Here is a 22,265-nt window from a genome sequence, read left to right as displayed (position 1 = left end):
GCTATGGTTGACCTGCTGTTATTTAACTTTACCTCTCTTTTCTTCCAAAACTGTTTCTGGAAAAAAGAAGGAAGCTTTACTTTTCTATCTATATCATAATGAGCTAAGACATTTCATCTTCACAGAGGAGACCCCCAAAGAAAAAGAAACACCCAAAGAGAAGGAAGACAAGAAGAAAAACCTGAGTACGCTTCTGGAGAAAGTTGAGGGATGTTCAGTAAGTACAAATTCTTTGCCTGTATCGGATTACTGTATATCTGTATTTGCGAAAGTAGTAATGTAATTATGAACATTCACTCGTTCATTCATCAATTCGTTCATTTATTCAGTCAGTCAGTCATATGCTGTACATGTCATGCAAGTCTTATCCCAGAGTAAAGAGCTGTACACACCGTGTTGAGTTGATGCGTCACTTTGCTCGTATGTGTCCCACCTGTTAGCATGTGACAGAGGTGCCAGGCCGTTACCTGGTGCACAGTGGAGCTCTTGTGGAGCTGAACCCAGACTCTAACACACAGATCCAGCGTGTGCACACCTTCCTCATGAACTTTGCATATATGTTTCCCACCTGTTAGCATGTGACAGAGGTGCCAGGCCGTTACCTGGTGCGCAGTGGAGCTCTAGTGGAGCTGAACCCAGACTCTAACACACAGATCCAGCGTGTGCACACCTTCCTCATGAACTTTGCATATATGTTTCCCACCTGTTAGCATGTGACAGAGGTGCCAGGCCGTTACCTGGTGCACAGTGGAGCTCTAGTGGAGCTGAACCCAGACTCTAACACACAGATCCAGCGTGTGCACACCTTCCTCATGAACTTTGCATATATGTTTCCCACTTGTTAGCATGTGACAGAGGTGCCAGGCCGTTACCTGGTGCACAGTGGAGCTCTAGTGGAGCTGAACCCAGACTCTAACACACAGATCCAGCGTGTGCACACCTTCCTCATGAACTTTGCATATATGTTTCCCACCTGTTAGCATGTGACAGAGGTGCCAGGCCGTTACCTGGTGCATAGTGGAGCTCTAGTGGAACTGGACCCAGACTCTAACACACAGATCCAGCGTGTGCACACCTTCCTCATGAACTTTGCATATATGTTTCCCACCTGTTAGCATGTGACAGAGGTGCCAGGCCGTTACCTGGTGCACAGTGGAGCTCTAGTGGAGCTGGACCCAGACTCTAACACACAGATCCAGCGTGTGCACACCTTCCTTATGAACGACAGCCTCATGGTGGCCAGCTGGATAGCCAGCAGGTACGATTGTTCTCTGCTTTCTTCTTTCATTTCAGTATCACATTTTAGATTTTCCTGTATATCCCCTTCCAGCATACTGTAAATGCAGAAACGTTTGCAGGGATTTACTTTCGTGGTAGGGAGAAAATTGAGTGTATTCTGTGTTTTTGAGTTCGCAAACAATACTAGCGCTACAGTCACACAATGGATTGGCTTTCGCGATGGTTGCAAGTTTGCGGTGAGGAGTTCGCAACGAAAACCATGAACATAAAACCACTGCGAACATTTGCAGTAGTTAACATTTTTACTTCACACCAAGGTAGTGCATGCAGAATATTGTTTTTGGATAATCTTTCTGTGTATGTTTCTGTGATTCCTCATCTGCACAAAGCAGCATTGCTATACATATATAGCAGATATAGCTTGTTTCCTGTATATACCTTATGTTTTTTATGTTTTTTTCAGACGAGGTCCTGTCCATTACAAGTTCCAGGCTCTGTATGAGTTAGACAGCCTGGCTGTGGTTAACATCAGGGACGCTGGACGTAAGCAACACATCTTTCTATATCTTATGTCATTTTTTTGTAGACTAAGATCCTCAGCTTAGCCTAGGGTCTTGTACAGCATATAGCAAACTAACAATAGCTTCCCTGACAAAATATTTCAATCACACTTTACATACATGTACACATCTTGCCAATTTGAATGTTTTAATCTTATTGATAAGACTCATCAAATATTTCTTTCTTTTCTATTGAACCTAGCAATGAAGAACTCCTTTAAGGTGCTGGTGTTTCCAGACTGTAGAGTCTTCCAGGCTGAGAGTCCCAAAGCCAAGGTTAGAAGACAAAAACTTTCATTTCAAGAAACTAGAGTCAAGAAAGAGCAGACAATATGATTGGGAAGTAGTTCAGAGGAACACTAAAAAAAATTTCTTAGACTATCTAACCCATGCTTAAAACTGAAACAGCCTCTACTTAAGGCACATGATGCATTAAACATATGTGGGGTTTTTTGAAACAGAGGGACTTCTAATGATTAGTTTATATTGGGGCTTATAAAGACCATAAATGAGGAGGTGCATTAACCTTCCATGTGATGACCCTTGACCAGCGAGAATGGCTGGACAGTCTGGACCAGGCTAAGAAGAGTAAGGCAGCGGCCGACAGCCAGAAGAAGGAAGCGCAAGTTAAGGAGGACGCTGCGGGAGACAGCTTCGACAGAAATAACCGTAAGCTGAACAAGTCATTTAGGTCGTAGGTTCCAAAATATAAAGTATGTTGCATTGTGAATTATTGTGCAAATTCTGGTATTCATAACTTAAAGTGTTTAGAAAAATGGTCCCTTTATTGAAAGTACATGATGATCCTTTATCTCAAATAAACAATCATAACAAGAAGGTTACATAAAAATTAAAAGACTGATGAATGCACATGTGATTTGTGGTGAGTTGGCCATCTTTTACTTTTTAATTTTTTTTTCTGTGTCCAGCATTTGCTGATAATGATGAAGAAGACCAAGACTTGCCTCTGGTAGGTTTACAAGTTTTATTTTTCTCTACTGTAACCGAACAGGAAACATTTTGTCTCACTGTGTGCACAACAGATATGTAACTTGATTGTGTCATAGATCTATCCATGAAGTTGAGACAATTTTTAGCTAATAAGGAACACAAAGGCTTATCCAGCAAAAATGAATGCGGGGTAGAAATTTGATTGTGCTACAGATGGGAGTGAGAAATAACAAGGGAAAAGAATTCTGTTTTAAAATTGCCCACCATTTTGTTTTCCATTTGGTATTGTGCCTTACATTTTGTATCTGTTTAACAATGAAGATGGTGTCACAGTGTAAGTACATATAAAGGTTATATGTCTAAACATTTCTCACTGAACAAAACACATATCTGATGGTGTAATCTGGCTGACTTCTGTATCTTTGCCCATTTTTGTTGCAAACCTCTAGCACACGTTTGTAGATCTGTTAGATTAGATGATTTTCTTATTTTACTGCTGCTTTCAGCTCTCTGCTGTGCTATTAGTATGTACAACTTGTGCTAGTGGTGTGTTTTGTTAGATAAAAGCTGTGCACTTTTTACCAAATATGAATCTTTTTTCACATTTTGCTCTACTCCTGCCTAGCCCCCACACATAAAGAGGTGGATCGCTGTAAGTTGGACATCTTGTGTGAGATGTGCATGAAGTGCTGCACGCTCCTATGACCTTCATTTCCATTAATACCCCCCTCCCACTATTGCACTAAAGGGTGTGCTCAAATACAGGAGCACCCCCCTCCCCTTAATCCATTTTTTGTGCATGAAAATGCCAGAAACATCATTATAGAACCAACTTTGAATGTTGACTATTGCATGGTACAGCAATATGTATGCTTTATTACCAGAATGTTTTGTCGAGAGAGTTTTTGCTATGTTTAGAAGGGCCAAAGTGCTGAGTTTTGTGCCTTGCATAATCTTTGCGAGTGCTTCTAAATCTGTTTGAAGTGACTTTTCTTCCTATGTTTTAAATGTTTCTTTTATAACAGGATGTGACACAGGTAATGTAACATGAGAAACAGTGGAAAGTTCCATTTTATATATGTCAGTAAAAAGCCTGACAGTTGATGACAGTGAGTGTCTTCTAACTTTGAACTTGTTGAACACATACAATGCTAATGTACTGTTGCTGTTGTATGATTCTACATCAAACCAGCTATGATTATGAAAATATGAAGAATATGTTCTTTGCATCAAAAAGGAATCCAATGATATCCAAAACAAAGCTTTTCAACACTTCCAAAAACTTGACAATTTTGTTTCAAACTTACAATTTCATAAGAAATGTTACAACTGAAATTTCTTCATAATAAAAATGTACTGAAAATGACTCAATTTATTTGTTTCCAACTAACACCAATTCCTGGTGAGATAGCCTTCTGGCCCTGAATTTATATGGGTTACAGTTACTGGATAATAATCACATTTTTTCAAGAGTCACTGCTATTTTTTTGCCAAAATTTGTAATTTTTTCCATACTAATTGCAGCAAAGTGCAGAGGAAATGTTACGAGTGGACTGGATACAAGAGTTGCCCGAGGACCTGGATGTGTGTATCGCACAGAGAGACTTTGAAGGAGCAGTCGATCTTATTGATAAATGTATGTTCATTATCAATTTGGCATCATTAAATACAACTGTCGCCACTTATTTTACATAGTGAATATATAAAAAGACACGTTTGATACATAGTTGTGTAATACTTATCTCCGTACACCATCTCAGTGCCAACTTTGAATGATATGTACTTTTTAAATACCTGTACTAGTCTTTCCAGTTGCTGCAAATATTAAGAGACCTGCTAGAGGGAGCTTTTGGGCTGCAGATATCAGATTTTAGGGACTTATGGATATATGGACAGGTGCTTACAGATGTTCTTGCTACACAACTTGTGCGGTTAAAATCACATTTTTCATCTCTGGCCCACATACAGGTAATGAGTACCTAGAAGAGGTTCCACAATCACCAGCACTTAAAGAATACAGGTACCCTTCTTATAATATTTTTCTTGAGAAACATTTGTCCATATTCACATTAGATCAGGGTAGAAAGCTGACCAACTGATGGGGCCTACCTAATGTTATTGTACAGCTAGAAAACTGTAAGTACATGTAGGTGGAAAATTGGCACGAAAAAAGTGCTAAGGTAGAAAAGTGCTCAAGGTAATTTGATACATGTACCATGGAGTGTATGCAGATATACCTGCAGTTCATTCAGATTGACAGATGAAAAACACATAGGGGTGAAAACCTAACACAGCTTAAAAATCTGTATCGCTAATGTAGCTTATAAACCTGTACTGGCATTTGCAACAACAATTTCCAAGAACAAAAATGTTTGATATTGTTGCAGAGCTCGTGTGGACCAGAGAATCAAACACCTGACAGAAGTGCTGCAGCATGAGTTACAGGGGCTGCAGGGGGGACCGAAGGCTGCCAGACGGGCCGTCCTGCAACTCATCAAGCTGGGCAAGTCTACCCAGGTCAGGACAAGGGGCAAACAAAAGCAGCACAATAATCTGTATATGGTGTTGTGGTCTCTGGGGCCTCATATGTAGTGCCATCTTCTATGATTTTATTTTGATTATGTTGGTGGATGCTTGGTTTATGATTGCGTCACTCTGACTGATTTCAATAGTAAACGTTCATTGTTCAAGTAGGTTTGGGGATGGTCAGTACAAGTGTTACCAGTGAGAACATTATCTTCATGTATGTGAACTTTACAGTGTTTTGTGAAGCTTTACATTTAACCTAACTTTTCATACTTTTTCAGTACTTTCTTTGCCATTTTAGGCAACCTACATTTGTTAGTGTACTTACTGTTTCTGTTCCCAGGCTTGTGACCTGTTTCTGAGGAACCGCACCATGGCCATCAAGCGGTCGCTGCGCCAGCTGAAGATGGAAGGTTCCACCACGCTGTACGTGAATAAGCTGTGTTACGTCTTCTTCACCACTATGCTGGAGGTGGGCAGAGAGTTCCAGAAGGATTTCTCCTCCAACAACGGATGCTGTTCAGGTGGGTTTTCATTAACCCTTTGCTTACCAAGGGTGCATCTTGCACCAGATTTATTTCTGTTGGTCACAGCAGAAGTCAGTGGGGAAAGTGTTAAACTGCAAGAGAGCACAAACCAGCTCTAACCCATTTATGAATTTGTTTTCTTATCCTCGATATAAATGTATAAATGTTGACTAAAATACAATCTCCTTGGTGAGAGGTATTAAAAAGGACTGCATTGTCAGATTAAACAAGTTCGTAGTCATTTTTTATTCAACATGTGCAAAAATAATTAAATCACTTTGTTTTCTTAATGTGAGTTTTTATATGACCTAATTCCTGAAGAATGTAAAACTTATCCATGACATTGATCATTGATGTAAGATTGTTTATTCCTCATTTTGACCGTAGCTTTTGTTGTGTGGGCCAAGTTGGAGCTGGAGACGTTTGTGGGGATGTTTGCCCGTCAGGTGTTCTCCTCCAAAACCAGCCTGTCTATGGTGGCGGAGTGTGTGGAGATGGCTCAGCAGTACTGTGACAAGGTGACAAACTCTGACATATTGTAAATACAGAAATGTTTGCGGTGGTGTTATGTTTGCGGTTTTTGCTGTAAGCTCTTTGCCGCAAACTTAAAACCAACACAAACTTTTTTTTCCCTCCTACCTCCTTGTCTACTATTGTCTCAAACGCGAATTTAAAACTACAGTTCCATTTTCTTCCTATCGCAAAATTAAAACCAGGCAAACTCAAATGTATTTACAGTATTGTTACTGTGTTAAGCACTGTGCTGTTATGCGTTCTCATGACTAAGCTATTGTTGGTGTCTGATCAATATTGATTATTAAAGGGAAATGGATTTTACAAACTTAATCCATTATGATAGAAAGACTTACTGTAACAGTTGTAGACCATATAGGAGCTAAAACATGTACTAAGAGGTATTTTGGAAAATGACAATAATAGCTGCATGTTGAATCCTTCTTTTTGGCACTTGAATGTGATCACTATCTAGGCAAAGGATCAGGGAAAACATGTTTTTAAAGTTTGGGAAGGAATATTCTATACTAGCTCACAAATGTTCAGATCGTACATATATGCAGGCTGAACACCAGGGTTCTCGCCAGCGTCGCTCAGCTTAGGGGCCCCCGACGCTGTGATTTTGACCCCCTACGGTGTGAATTGAGCCCCAACGCTGTGTCTCAAGCGGTGAGAAAAAATCCTGGTGAGAACCCTGAACACTATCACCAGGAATCAATCACATTGTTTCATCATGTCTGGTAAGAATCTGTCTCCTTTTGTTTCCCAGTTGTGTGAGATTGGGCTGGACTTGACCTTTGCCCTCCACTCCCTGCTGGTGAAGGATGTTCGACGAGCAATGCATGATGGGAGAGATCAGATTGTGGAAGCTATCAGACACAGATCAATGGTAAGAACACTCTGCAACAAGTTTGATCCTTATAGGCATCTTCAACATCACTGTAAATATATAATATGTATATCAATGTTGTTACAATTTTTTGTTCGAGGATGCAAAACTACACTCTCAACTCTCAACGTATTTTGCATTGAAATGTGTGTTTTTTCAGGTGGGTATGACATGAATAGCATACAACATGGTGTATTCCACATTGCCCTCAGTCCTGGCCCTCCCGCGGGTCGCATCGCCCTCCGGCCTTTGGGCAATACGACCCACGGTCAGGCCGGTACCCCGGGCGATACAGAATACACCGTGTTGTATTCTATATAAACATCACTCATGTTATATTACTTCAGGAGAAATGGAGAGCCTACAACCTGCTGACACCCCAGGCTTGTCGGGAGGTCACCGTGGTGTATTTTATAAACATAACTCATGTTATATTCCTACAGGAGGGCAAGTGGAGAGCCTACAACCTGCTTACATGCCTACTGGCATGTTAGGAGGTCGCCATGGTGTATTTTTATAAACACCACTCATGTTATATTCCTTCAGGAGGAGAAATGGAGAGCGTACAACCTGCTGACCCCCCAGGCCTGCAGGGAGGTGGTGAAAGAGATGGAGGACCTGGGACTCTCCAACTTCAAGTCTCTCATGTACGACGACTGCTGGATCAAACTCACACCCAACATGGTCACCTACACCAAACAGCTGCTGCAGTTTCTGGACCAGTGTCTCAAGTTATACCAACCCGAGGTATGTATGTGTCTGGGAACTTTGAAGAAAAAATCACTTAGAATAAGGATGATTGCGTTAAATTCCATTTTCCAAATTTCAAGGCAACTATCTACATTTCGATTTGCCATCAGTCAGAGAGAAAAACTTCTGTTTCTATTTGTTTCTTTCTATCTTGCATTATTTCTTTGTTAAAAAAGTTGTACACAATGTTTGACTTGAAAAATTATCAAAGACTTTAAGTTCTGTATTGTCTTAGATTCTTAATTTTAGTGTCAACTAGATGAGCATACTGGAAAATGTATTCAGATCTAAGGTAAAATATGAAACACATGAGCCAGCTTGAAAAAAAACTTGCCTTGAAGTTAAAATGATCTATGGATATGCAAAATGCATCTTTTGCAGTTTCTTTTGTCTGTAATTTGAAATACAGTTTCCACTACTTATGAATATTAAACTTAATTCCTCTTTGCTGTGTCCTTCCCAGTTACACATGGTTCTTGTGGAGAATGTGATGATGATTGTACGCTGTGTGGGGAAACAGATGGAAACAGCTCTGACAGCCAAGGAGTACACCAAGAGTCACCCCTTCATTCTTAAGAACGCCAGCTTTGTCTTCGAGATGGTCGTGCAACGTGTAGAGAGAAGATTCCAGGTAGGATACATTATTGTCTGTGCCAACAGGTTTTACTGATTGAGTCTAAGACTGAAAGAAGTGATAATTTTTACTGAAATCCTTGGGGGAAATGGCCAATTGCTGCATCCTGGCAAAGGGTTTCCTGTCAGAGTAACTTATGAAAACTGAAGATGAACAATATTTTTGATGGTGTGCCCTTTGAAAAGTTGCTGGCAGCAGTCAGCTGTAATACCAACACTAGCTACTAGATGGCGATGCTATCATGCCAGCATTGACGTACATGTATGTTGTTAAAAGTTTGACAGCATTTTAAATGTTCTCTATGTTGACAGGAACATGTAGGAAAGCCAGCTAAGCAGTTTCAGGAGCTGAGAACTGACTACGCCAAACTGAGGTCACTGGCAAGAACACCAACCACAGAGCTGTAAAAATTTGCCTTATCTTGTCAACTACAGGAAGACATTTTCAGCCTACATAGTCCAAAGTAGAATTTCTGTATAGCCCTGCTGCTTTAAATGTTGCTTCAAGAAATCTGTATGTGATCATGGTTCAGAATGTTTTCAATGAATCTTCGAAGTCTGCTACTAGTAAATCCATGCTTCCAAATTGATTGTACTTCACAAATAATGCAGAATGGTAAAGAGTGAAACTAAGTATAGATCGCATAACTGTCAAAGTGTATGTTAGCGTATGTAATCGAAGTTCCAAGTTCTTAGTGCAATATGTGATTAATTAATCATTAAGTTGAATAAATGTGTGATATTGATATTGTTATCCGCTCTTGGCATTAGAATGAATTATATACTTGCAGAAATAGATATCATAGTCTGTATCCTGTACATTCGGTGCTTAAGTACATGAAATCATATATGATTTTAATGAAAATGGGGATCTTGATACTACATCATTAGTCAAGGGGTTCTAATTTAATTTAAAGGCTCACTGCATTTTTGTTTGGAACAGTGGGTGAAACACGTGTCCTGACACCTTTCATGACAGTACATTTAATGTTTACAACAACTGTAGAGAGTTTTTTACTTTGCAGAATTGTAAACTAGTTTCCAAAGCCACAGTTCTCTCTTCTAATCTTGTAAACACAATGTCACAAAAAGTATCAGGATGCAATATACACAATGTCATACAAACTTGTCTTTACATAATCAACAAATGTAAATATGTGTAGGTGCATGGATGTCCTCATAGCATGTATTCACTACTGACACTAGAACCAGCCTATCATGAGCCTAAAATAGTTCAACACTTCTTTGTCTTGGGGGAAAATAAAACATAAACATAAATGGTTATGTCAGCTAAATATCAGTTGTCTCCCTCATTATTTACAATGCCTAAAGGATCCTAGAGGTAAACAACATCCCAAAAATACAGGTCAATATTTTAGAGGAAAAAAATTCAAGCTAGAAATCAACTATCACTCCTCTTCCAATGTTCTTCTGAAATTCAATATCATACAATTGATCACAAGCTCCAGATAAGATCTGAAATTTAGTTTTCTTTTGAAAGCTGCTAGAAGGCTAGAATCTACAGCCATCCACAAAATTAAGTGGTCTGACCAGAGTCCTGAATTGTTGAAAAGGATTTCCTTCTGTCTGGATGACAGCTACATTACAATATTGGTGCCTTTTTTCAACGTGGCAAACAGTTTGTGTTCTGTGTCTTCTGACATTTGTGAACATTGCTTGCAGAACATTATTAACGACATGTCAACAACAACCAATTCTATCCAGCGGTACAATGCTGGGTTTTACATCTGCTTCCTTAAGACTACAGTACATCCTTTCATTCATTAAGTATTTTGTAGCTTTGTCCAGTACAGGGCAGTCCATCACACATCAGCAGCACCAGAGTATGGTCAGACAGCGGTGGTAGAACAATTCCTTCATCATGGTTCCAACACTGTTGAACGACCCAGTTTCTGGATCCAGGCACATGACTTCTGAGCTTACTCTGTTGTCGCTTTCTTTGCCTATAAGCCCTCCATAGATGTAAAGCTTCCCCATGTATGTTGTCATTGCACACCGGTGTCGAACACCTGTGGCTACAACACTCCAGAGACCGCCATCCATACTAGGCTTGAAACAGAGCACATTCGAACATGCCCCAGCAACATAGATGCTACTGTTGAGAACAGATGCAGCGCATCCAGCCACTCCAGGTACACCTGTCAGGGATTGCCATTGGGAGTCACCTGGGCTGAAGCAGTACACAGTAGATGTTAGTTTTTTGTCAGCATCAAACCCACCCATCACGTATATGGTACCATCCAACACTGCTACTGAATGGCTGTACCTTGGCTGTGGGAGAGGTACACCTTCAGTCCACTTGTTCTGGCTCCGGTCATAGACCTCTACACTTGCTAACGCAGGTGAGGCATTGTTTCTGCCACCAATTGCGTACACCTTACCCTGCAACACTGCTAGTCTGTGATAGTCCCGGGTCGTTTCCATCCTAGCAAGACTGGACCAGGTGTTACGTTGTGGCTGGTGCAGAAACATGTGTTTGCCATGTGACAAAATGATGTCACTTCTGCCCATAACAGCAGCAGCAAATCCAACATTAAAGTTCTTGGGTATTTTGGCCAAAGAAACCCAAGTTGATGATGGTTCGGCAGGGCAGGTCAATATGATGGCTGTATGTATGCTCTCGCCAGTCTTCTCTATCCCGCCAATGATCAGTACTGCCTCCTTCAGGCTGCTAGCATGACGGGGATGGGTGCGGGGTGACTGGACCTCTCCTGGGAACAGCTGACACTTGCGAGTTTCCATCACAATGTCTGGGCAAGACTTACGTACCACCTCGTTGCTCTCAACATTCTCCAAGAAGTACATATTGTCCATGAAGGGGAACCTGACCAGTCCCATCAGCTCTCTCATCTCCTTCTTTCTCTTCCTGGTGTTGTGGTTGATCCATGCCATCACTGCTGTGTACACGACTTCTTCTGTAGCATTGAGGTCGTCAGACGAGATGAGTGTGATGAGCTGGTCCTTTGCCAAACAGAGGAACTCAGGTGTTTTGCTGACTGCTGCAAACTCCTTCATGGCACACAGCTTTGCTTCCTTCTCCAGGTCGGGGCAAGATAGCATGTTGCCCACATGCATCACCTCCAGACAGTTTTTAGCACTCAGATTGTTGGATATGAAAGTTACACAAGCATCACGTGCAGATTGGATTTGGAAAAAGTTTGCACCTTCTAGCAGTTTCACAGCATTGTCTTCTGTGATCGTGATTTTTGACGTGTACGCGTAGTCAACAAGAAGCTGTAGCGTATCAGCGCTGACTTCTTGAATGGTTATCTTGTACTCGTTGCTCTCGCGGTGTCCGTTGCAGAACATGGCACGAAAGTATCCACTACAAGCAGCCAGAACGTTTCGGTGGCACGGAATCTCTTTCCCAGAGACACAAAGGGCAACATCAATCAAGAGGTTGTCAGATCGCAGTTCCTGCAAGCCCTGTAAGAGGGAGCCTGCGTGTGGATTGTGACAGATGTCAAACAACCTATGAGCTCCTGCCATCGCACTGTTGTCCTGCAAAACAACATGACATTTCATTTAATCAGTTGTACTTAATTTTATTACTTGATTGCATTTCATATGCCTTAAAATCACACAAATTCTGGCTTATAAACTAATATCACATAGCCAGATGGCGTCGACCAATCAGAAGCCTCCACTGCCCATGTCTTATGACGCCATAACACACACGTTCGACCGTTCCATTTGTATAATGTTTATTTGTTCCCAAAAATGTTTACTATCTTTGAGTAAATCAATCAAATATTTTGTAAGCATATGACAAAATAGAATAAACCATTTCAATACAAGTCAAATCCTTACGGGCAGAAAGAAAACAGTATTCAGACACCCAGCAGGGATGATGATGATGATAGATAATGGAATAGATTTGAAAAAGATTTCACATGCCAAGATTACAATGTTATCAAATATCATCTGGAAATTTTGGTTTTCAAAATGAAATCTTTAAGGGATCTATGCGTCATACAGGAATTGTCTACTCTTATATGGGTCTGGTTGGATAGGCTATATGATAATAATGTTAATGACTCGCCTATTCCTCTGTGTATATGGTGTCATAAAGCCTGGCCATGTGTTATAACCACTGAATAAAACCACAGAGTGAGCGAAGCGTTATGACACCATATACACCTCGGGCCGGGTCATTAACCATTAATTAAAAGCTCATCTAAACCATGTCCAGGAACACAGGAGTCTGAAATATATCATTACAGGTGCACACTACAGGTTAGTTATGTTATTTATTTAAAAATTTCCAAGCTATGTGACCTGTTATCAATTTTTCAACCTCTAGCATCATCTAAGCTTTTAGGATCAGATTCAAAGTAACCACCTTGCTAATAAAAACCCTTCTTGGTTGAATTATCTTCTTGTAAATTCTTAGATAAGAAAATAGGATTACCAAGGACAAATACTGGTACTAGTACTTACAAATTTATGTGTATTCTTATAATGTTACCAGACATTGCAGAACCGTATGCAAATTGAATAAAGGGGTCTAGACTATGTCATCACCATGACAATTGATATACACGATTCACAAGTCAACAATAGACATCTTGAAACAATGTACAAAATGACACAAAAATAACAATGGCCACAAGAACAACAAATTTCAACTGAAAATAGTAATCTTCAGCTCGACGTTATTATAACTTGGAACCAGAAACTGCCAACATAACAATTAAAACTGGACAGAATCTAAGCACAAAAATAACATGTACACTATTGTATGAAAAAAAAAAAACTTTGTAAAGTCTTGGTGTGAAGCAATTAAAAAACCTTGTTCTTCTTCTTCTTGTTGATGCTCACAGTCAAATTTGCTGACTATTATAGCATATATTATGATGTTTCGAGAGCGCAGCGCATAATGACTCAGGTTGTGTTCCGAACCCCTCTAAACATCCTTAATTGTATCTATCTATCTACATTAAAAGTAAATGTCATACATAATAGTCCATGATCCAAACTCATAATCCCTTTTCCGTGCCATGGTCATCAAACATGGTCGTCAACATGGTCAGTCGGCATAAAGAGTTATCAGTGGGTGGCAGAGGCACATGACACGAAGGTGTCAAGTGTGTCTGCCTCTACCACCCCACTGGGAAGACCATTCCAGTCCCTGATTGTTTTGGGAAGGTAGGATTCTGATCTGTATTGGGTTCTGGTATTGATAAGCTGAAGCTGTTGGTTGTGGGTACGGCGCGGACGCGGTGGCAGTGTAACCAATTTACTCTTAATGATGGGGCATCTCAACACGTCATGTTGGATCTTATACAGTGCTGTTAAGCGTGCTGACCTTCTACGTTCCTCTAACGACTTCCACCCTAGTGAACTTAACATACTACTCACACTAGATGTGTTGTGGTAGCGGCCGAGTACGTACCTCGCTGCCCGTCTCTGTACGGCTTCTAGCTTGACGATGTTCTTCCTGGTGTGGGGGTCCCATACTGTGGGTGAGTATTCAAGGAGGGGCCTCACAAATGACTTATATGCCTTCTCCTTTATGCTTGACGAGCTTATCTTGAGGTTGCGCCTTAGGAAGCCAAGGACTCTATTAGCCTTGTTGGTGACGTTATTGATGTGTGTGTCCCAGGCCATGTCCCGGCTCAATGTAACACCCAAGTAGTTAACTGTACTAACTGTGTCCAAAGTATGTCCATGTAGGACGTAGGAGCTCACAAGAGGATTCCTACTCCTTGTTACTGACATCGACACGCATTTGGAAGGATGGAACTGCATGTCCCATTGACTTTCCCACTCGGACAGGCGTTGGAGGTCTTGCTGGAGTTCTTCTTGTTGTTCGGCGTTAGCTGTGACTTTGTACACTCCAGTGTCGTCTGCGAACAACCGTGACGTCGCTGTTAGCTTGTCTGGTAAATCATTAATGTAGGCCAGGAACAAGCATGGGCCTAACACAGAGCCCTGGGGTACGCCTGACTGGACACCGACGAAAGGAGAGTGACAGCCATCAACTACTACGGCTTGACGGCGATCATTGAGGAAACTGGTAATCCATGTAAGGGGCAGGCCTTTGATGCCATAGCACTGAAGTTTGTGTAACAGTAAGCTGTGGTTTACCCGGTCGAAAGCTTTCGCGAAATCCAATATTAGGATATCTGTCTGCTTTCCCCCCTCTAGGTTGGACGTCAGTTCCTCTGCAAGCTCTAGTAGTTGGCTCTCGCAGGATCTCCCTCGTCGAAAACCATGTTGATTGTCGTTGAGAATTTTGTGTAGTTCTAGTTCAAACTACACAGCCAACCCTTGCATCAAGGACATATATAATCATATGGCTATGATCAACGTTATTCCAAGGAGATTGAAAGAACACGAATATTTAATGACATGGAAAACACTTTTCTTCTGACTTTCTGTCTACTTATTGGAGAGGAAGTTTAACGGATTTCACTGTGACGTAACCACTGTCTAATCTAGATCAGGAGAAAGTTTGCCCACCATAATATGGAAGGATATTAAAACATCACAACATAATTTTTCGATCACTGAGAGGCCTGTCTCCAAAAAAGAACGTCAGCAAGAAGTTTACCCAATATTGTTTCTTTCTCAATTCTTTCAGCAATACTTTGACATGGTATTCAACCGTAAATGACAACAAGTTTTGTTACCTATGTCCTTGAAAAAGTTGGTTCTTGTAGCAGTTCTTAGCAAGTTGATTCCACTGACGTAACCAAACTCTCGACCATCCGCCTCAGCTCTGGATCTTCTTCTGAATGCGTCTTGGGAACAAAATGCGCCGGAAACTTCAAAGGGATGTGCCAAATCACGGGTCGGTGGAGGGGGGAGAAGAATATGAAACACCGGTTTTTCGCTGCATTTGTAAAACAACAAGTGTATAAATGTTTTGTTTTTTTGCATTTATTTCAATGACTTTGATTATCAAACTTAAGAGTTGGATGCTATCAAATATTATGTATGTGACATCCCCTTTGAAGGTGGACTTCTTGCATTCTTAGGGAGAACCCAAAAACAAGAGGGGGGGGGCAAAATATATACATTTTAATCCAACAACCACAATATGAATAGGCCTGGTAATATTTTGTTAACTTACTAGTATTAAAATTTACAATGTGCTTTGTAATATCAAGGAGTTTATAACCTCCTTGGTAATATATAAAGTTAAATGTCAATTAGTGATGAGTCAGATCCTTACATCTGCTTGTACTAGATTACAAATAAAACAATCCACAGTTTTTGTACAGAAAATGTTGACTTTATTCCTGACAGCAGCATACTGTGACATCACAGTAGTGACAGTTCGGGTATGACACAACTTCAAGTGCCACCAGATAACCTTTGACCCCTATAGTAACTTTACCAAAAAAATCACAACCTTAGTCTATGTCTACATTAAACTATGATTTCCAACAAAGTCATGAATAGTTTACCTTCCTTTCTTCCTGATAACTTGCATGGTGCAAGAATCAAATATCCTTCTTTACTTCTAGCTTACTTAAACCCTTCTCTTAATGTATGTATAGGGGTGAATTGTCCTTCTTAGGTTTTGAGCTATCAGAGAATACCAGATGAATCCAGAATTTTCAGTTCTATGTAATTTAGGTATATAAAATTTCAAGGTGGGTTGCCGGATGGTAGTCGTTTAACTACTTCCCTTACAATGAATGGACAATTAACAGACTTAATTACCTGCTTTTTTTCTGCAGGACAAAATGACCTTGCTATCATAGAGACAAGCAGATAACCTGATAAGGTACCCTGGTGTCTATTACGCAAAGGTAACCTGATACTGTGTGAGAGAAAAAAACAGATGCAGAATAAATACATTCAAACTCAAACTGCAGGTTACAGGAATTGTACATAGTCATTGTACAATTCCAAAATGACATGGTTGCAAGTCAGAAGGGTAGAGCACTAGGGCACACAAACATAATACATGTAAAGTAAGTGGATTCTACAGTATTGAGAGATTGTCCAAGCTTTTCATATTCAAAACACAGCATTTCCTTACTTAAATTTTGGCCTATTTCCCATCATAAATCCTTCACTACATATACAAGGCATACAAAATTTCAGCTACCAAAGACGGGGACTAGTAGATTCCTCTTGAACAGATGCTCTAATGCTGAAGGATTGGAGTTCTAAGTTGGTACTTTGCACAATTTTTGCTCTTGCCAACGGCAGTATTCGTCAGCTGTGATTGTACATGTAAATGTTACTGGGTACAATTACAAAAAACTTAAGTGTATGATTGTGTATAAAGCCTGTATAAAGCCTCTAAAGAACTATATATGGAATTCTGGTACAATCACTGTCACACAGATATATTGACAATCTGGTATCAATGGACTAAGCAACCACCTAGTACCAACATCAGAAGTTAACTGTACAAATATATGGTTACATATGTAACAATTATCGTGGAATGATCAACATCTATCATTTTTGGAACCATTTGAACTAAAATTTACATCCAGTATTTGCTATGGTTTACATAACACAACACAGATTAATATATGTCCAAACTTTATTTACCATACATGATATGAAATAGAATTATACGTACATAGGAGAACTTGCAATACAGTTATATACCTTAGTTTCCAGCATTTTTTTCTTCTTTTGTATGCTGTTAACAACCTTGCACATTTATTCAATGTGAATTGTTCATGTGTGAATCACAAAGTAGTACTGTATACAAAACATCAGTGGGGACACAGAAATCCAGGAAGAAAAATCAACATAATTTCTTAAGCAACTTCTATTCTAAAAGTAAAACAATTCATAACAGAAAACCACCAATACCCCAACAAATATTTCACGGGTGTTTACAATTAAGAGTGTTTACATCTTGTCACCATGGCAACCCTACATGGGTAGTAAATGGTCGTCTCTTTCATCGTCATCGTCCAATCCCAGTTGGTCGTCTCCGATGCCTTTGTACGTTCTGGGAGGGCCTGCCTCCTGCGTTCGACATACCAACTCACAACCATCCTGGGCAGGGAAAACAAGAGAATGTTAATGAATACACACTACTTTTATTATTGTACAAGTTGACAATCAGTTCAAAGCCCTAACATCAGAGCATCATGTTTTTAAATGTAATTCTAAATTTGTCAAAGTGGTCGAACCTGAGACTGAGGATGAAGCATGACGCTTTTTCTATTAGCACAATGGGGCTTCGCTACGGCTTGCATATTTAGCCAAGTACACCAGGTCACCCCTGCTCTTCTCGATAAGTAGAATGTCAAAAAAAGGGCAGTACTTTTTAAAACATACTTTCTACTGAGGCCAAATATTCACAAACATGTGGCTGTAACAGTTTTGAAAACCAAGGCACAAAGTAGTTCTGTAGGTGAATTTTCTAATTGTCCTGGATTTCCTAAGCAAGAAAAACAATGTACTTACAGCCTGCAAGTTGCCGAAGTCTTTCCAGAAGCTGAAGTGTGGGATCTGCTCCATTCCTTTGGCGCCCACCACATAGCGCTGGTACAGGAACCCGAACAGGAAGTAGCAACCCACAACAACCACGAATCTGGGAACAAAACATTCATCTGTTAACATCCCATCATTCATCAGTCTTCTTCTTATTATGGAGGTTAAGCTTTACCTGTTTACAATTTTAACATCTGTAAGACTGCAAATAGAACAACTTATACTAGTTATAGAGATGAGTTTGGACATGAACAACTTGGATGTCATATTTGTTAACTTTACTAAATTTATACCATTTCTATACATATGACAAAAGACCATTCAGGTCAGTAGAGGTCCATTGAAAGTGAAACAACAGAGATCATGCCATTTAAATCAAAATATGCTTATATGAAAGGTACATGTTATGATAAACATTTTCATATCAGGCTCAAGATTCTGGCCTTGTAGATAACTGGCATTTTTGCATCTGAATAATGAGTTATAGTTTGAAACCTAAAGGCATTTCCTAAGGCCCTCTTTCTATAACCTGTGAACATTAATGTATGTAATATAGTTGAGTACTCACATGAGAACCAGAACTGAGCCCACACTGAGACCACCAGGTATGGAAGACTTGGCAGAACAGACCACATTGCTATACAGTTCAAACAAGTAGTAACAATCCCCTTCATTACTCTTCTTGTGTTCTTCAATAATATTCATGGTTCCCTATAGAAAGAGGAAAACAAGTAAGACATGTCTGTAAAGCACTTGTACAGAAAGTACAGTATATGACAAAGTATATGAAAGGTATACTGTTTCAGTGTTTGCTGTTTCTAGCATACTATGCAGAAGTATTTCTTAGAGATCATCAAGACAGTTCAATTTGGACCTTTCCTCCAAGAGTTATTTTGCATTTCTCTAAAGTAAAAGGTTTCAGCCATAACAGATACTGGATTAGTGGCTACTGTAATTCCTTATTTCTTCACGGTGCTTTTGTGTTCACGGTTTTCCTGGTCACTTCTGTAAAGCGAACTTACCATTACTGTTATCAAATCATCGTCTTCTGCCCCCTCCCCCTCTCAATCTAAGTCTGTGATGACCACTCACCTCTACCGTAGACGAGTCACATAATATCATGATAACTGACGTCCTTTCAAGCCCGTTACAGTGACTATGGTATTTGTCCCCTCCTCGATACTCCAACATCATCCAATTGGCTGATGGAGAAAGAAACAAGATACCATTATTTACAGAACAAAGTCATACTGACAAATGAGGTTTCATTTAAAGGATAAATTAAAGTTGTTAGCTGACCTCACTAGCAGATACAGATAATGGTGGAAATGGCTTTGCAGTTAAGTTTATCAAGTCTATCTGTTGAAAAGCTTTACAAAAAAACATGACCAACTTGCAAGCTACTGAAAAGGGTTACAGTCTTTTGGCCTTCAAATTGAAGTTCAATAAGCTAAATCTGGATCAGGATACCTTTCCTTCCCTTAGCTAATAAACTACTACAAATTATCTAAAGTGGTGTAAACTTACTGCCTGCCTTTATGTTGACTTTATTGATCTTGCCCAGCGAGTGTTCAGTGCCATTCAACTTGTCCACCTGTATGATGCCAGCATCTTGCTTACTACTGGATTTTACAGCACTGCAGATCCGGGCCTTATAGTCATACTGGTAGGGATCATCATCTTTGAACGTGAACCTATTGTGGGTGGAAAAAAAAATCACCATTATTGATGACAAATGTTGTGTTCTTTTGACATGACAGTCTGAAGTGATTTATATCAATAGAATCTGCAAATCTGTCTAAATTCATAGCATAAGCAGGAATCAGAGATACACTATTCCCATTTTTTATTTGTATCTTTACAAGGACATGGCTGGCAGCCATTATTTTCCTTCTGTGTTATGCCATTATTGGCTGGCTTAGTGTTTTTTCTCAAGGATCTCATCTTACTTCACTCTTAATCTAATTCTCAACTATTTTCTTCTTCACACAAAAATGGACCTTCCTTGACTACAGGTTTGTAGAGTTTCTAGGAAAAAAATGGTTTATCACTCTCTTTTTCTGTGCGTCAACAATACATTAACCTACAGTACACAAGAGGTTCCATATCTCTTTAGATTATACTGCACCTGTGTGATCAACTGGGATTTGTTGATTTAACAAGTAATCAAGCTAACACCAGCATTTTAGTGCATTTTATATCAAACTTCTACCATTTGCATCAAACACCCAATCATTTGCTGGCAAGGTGCTGTTTAAAACATTGCATAACGCTTGCTTTTGATTTAATGTTCTTATTTGAATAAGTTACTGTTTGTATTTCAATGTTGTGATTGCAACAAGATAAATGCACATGGAAAGGGGCGTGTCACACTTATGAATATACATTTGTATGTATGTACAGATATTACATTCTGTACAGGTAATACATTGAATTTGGACTAGTTATGTAACAGTGTGGTTCAATCAAGCGCTCCTTACTGACCAATCTAATTGGTCCGGACCTTTGAGTTTGAGCTCATGTTTATCACACAAAAGTAGCCACATTTTTACTTTTGCAGTTTTTACTTCATACTAACCTCGCATATCATAAAGCATTAGCTTTTAGTTTCACCAAGGAGGCTTATTAAGATAAATCTATTTAACTCCTTGGTTTCACATAAATCAGCATGCTACAAAAAATAACTACGAACACACACCAAGACAAACAAACACACAGACCGAAAAAAATACCTCCGTTGAACTAAACTCTATAATCATATCAAGGGAAAGTTCCAAAACAAAATTGCTTGGTAAAATAAGTTAACGTTGGGTGACCTAAATTCGGGATTTTTCCGATAATGGTTGACTGAAATCAATCTAGCAGAACAATAAACCATCCTTTTTTTCTATTATTCTGTCAGTATCATGTACTATCTTTGCACTAATCATATATATGGTAGATTTTGTCTCTAGTCGTGCTGACATCATGATATTTCAACTTCAAACTACCGTCCGCCGCACGCACAATTACGGTGTTGTCGGACAGGGGGGCACATTAATTCGGGAGAGAAGATTCGTCTTGAATATCTTACCGCTAATCACATTTTATACAGCAGCTATTCGTTCCATCCTTGGCTTGAGGAGAGTGCTATGGATATAGACGTGTCCAAGTAAAAAAAATACACGAAAAAACGGCCGTACCGCACACATCAGGCCTTCGGGAACAACCCGTGTGTTGAGTCGGTAGAACGTCACTCAAAGTTCACCCCCACCGTCATGGAAATTTGTACATTATTCAACGGGGCCTTAGCTGGATGCCGTAGAAATTGTAATACTATTATGTCCATGTGTTTCTGCTTGTGCTAAGAGCAAACTTTGAGGAAAAAAATCGCCATCAGTCCACTATCACACACAACATTAAGACAAAAAAGTGTTCCTCGCCAACGTTTGTCGTCTGCCGAATAGCAGGATTCTGGGTAACGAATATGGCGGCGGGAAAATTCACCGTAGTGCCGTAGCCATTGATTGCAGCAACAAAGAGGCGTTTTGATAATTAATCACACTTAGAGTCCAGTTGTAGGTTAGCAAAAGAGATTCTAATAAGTTGTATTGTAAATAATTGTGTTGAGCAGGAAGCGGATGTGACATTTGTCTTATAAACCAGCGAACAACTATGTAGAATAATTCTCCCACGGAGCCCTCAGACTGTGACAATAAGGGACGGAGAGTTTTTGACGTAGCCAACTTCTAATGCATGCTTATCGAAGCTTTCCAGACAGTGTTCTGAATACGTTAGTCTGTCAAGTTTGCATTTCTAGCGGTATTACTGATGTTGCATCTAGCAAATATCCCTAAATACCCCGTTTTCGAAAAATCCCGACTTTAAGTACCCCGCGAATTTAGGTTACCCAACGTTACTTACAACTCATTTTTCTTAGTAAGGGGGTCAAGTCTCTCCAACAATTTCTTCTCCTTGTCCTGCAGTTTCTCTGCCGTGTCAATCACACAGTCTCCTGCTATTCTGGCCACCAAACTCACCGCTACGAAAAGCGCTGCCACATACTGCATTTTTGGTCCTGAATAAATACGAATCTAAGACTTTAAAGCTAAGTTGTAGGTGAAAACACGAGCTAACTTGTGCCCATGTGGATCACTGACCAAGGCGGAAGTACCTCAACATCACGGAAGAGTCATGTGATTGAGGCATCATAAGAGCCACACATCTTGTCTCTGATTGGTCCGTGTGTACCTGTAC

At 39.9% G+C, this 22,265-nt stretch overlaps 3 protein-coding genes across 5 annotated transcripts in view; 1 reads left to right on the top strand and 2 right to left on the bottom strand.

Moving 5' to 3' along the window:
• LOC136443209 (exocyst complex component 8-like) overlaps positions 1–9,470 on the top strand; it is an 11,390-nt gene extending 1,920 nt beyond the window's left edge. The window contains exons 4-19 of one of the 3 annotated variants that reach the window (XM_066440349.1): positions 126–217; positions 1,116–1,258; positions 1,703–1,782; positions 2,002–2,075; positions 2,351–2,468; positions 2,729–2,769; positions 3,376–3,402; positions 4,275–4,386; positions 4,719–4,770; positions 5,138–5,267; positions 5,620–5,800; positions 6,191–6,321; positions 7,086–7,205; positions 7,752–7,952; positions 8,419–8,586; positions 8,901–9,470. In XM_066440349.1, coding sequence (XP_066296446.1) covers positions 126–217; positions 1,116–1,258; positions 1,703–1,782; positions 2,002–2,075; positions 2,351–2,468; positions 2,729–2,769; positions 3,376–3,402; positions 4,275–4,386; positions 4,719–4,770; positions 5,138–5,267; positions 5,620–5,800; positions 6,191–6,321; positions 7,086–7,205; positions 7,752–7,952; positions 8,419–8,586; positions 8,901–8,996 — 1,766 coding nt within the window. In that variant the 3' untranslated portion in view covers positions 8,997–9,470. Of the gene's footprint in view, positions 1–125; positions 218–1,115; positions 1,259–1,702; positions 1,783–2,001; positions 2,076–2,350; positions 2,469–2,728; positions 2,770–3,375; positions 3,403–4,274; positions 4,387–4,718; positions 4,771–5,137; positions 5,268–5,619; positions 5,801–6,190; positions 6,322–7,085; positions 7,207–7,550; positions 7,730–7,751; positions 7,953–8,418; positions 8,587–8,900 lie in introns of those variants that run through there. The other 2 variants (XM_066440350.1, XM_066440351.1) reach the window with 2 other exon arrangements.
• Positions 9,154–15,347, bottom strand: LOC136443210 (kelch-like protein 24). The gene is made up of 2 exons (XM_066440352.1): positions 15,245–15,347; positions 9,154–12,110 (listed from the first exon to the last, which is right to left on the bottom strand). Exon 2 carries the CDS (start codon positions 12,096–12,098, stop codon positions 10,419–10,421), a length of 1,680 nt encoding a protein of 559 aa, XP_066296449.1. The 5' UTR covers positions 12,099–12,110; positions 15,245–15,347; the 3' UTR covers positions 9,154–10,418.
• A 1,887-nt stretch (positions 15,348–17,234) lies between these two features.
• On the bottom strand, positions 17,235–22,194 carry LOC136443217 (cation-dependent mannose-6-phosphate receptor-like). Its single transcript, XM_066440360.1, has 6 exons — positions 21,933–22,194; positions 19,557–19,723; positions 19,122–19,231; positions 18,598–18,740; positions 18,003–18,129; positions 17,235–17,588 (listed from the first exon to the last, which is right to left on the bottom strand). The coding sequence occupies exons 1-6, from the start codon at positions 22,076–22,078 to the stop codon at positions 17,463–17,465; spliced, it is 819 nt and encodes a 272-aa protein (XP_066296457.1). The 5' UTR covers positions 22,079–22,194; the 3' UTR covers positions 17,235–17,462.
• Between the last annotated feature and the right edge of the window lie 71 nt (positions 22,195–22,265).

The sequence above is a fragment of the Branchiostoma lanceolatum genome, chromosome 10, assembly GCF_035083965.1.
Source record: "Branchiostoma lanceolatum isolate klBraLanc5 chromosome 10, klBraLanc5.hap2, whole genome shotgun sequence".
In the NCBI taxonomy this organism is placed as follows: Eukaryota; Metazoa; Chordata; class Leptocardii; order Amphioxiformes; family Branchiostomatidae; genus Branchiostoma; species Branchiostoma lanceolatum.
Note: the sequence above shows the minus strand (reverse complement) of the source record. Positions and strands in the feature narration are given on the sequence as shown.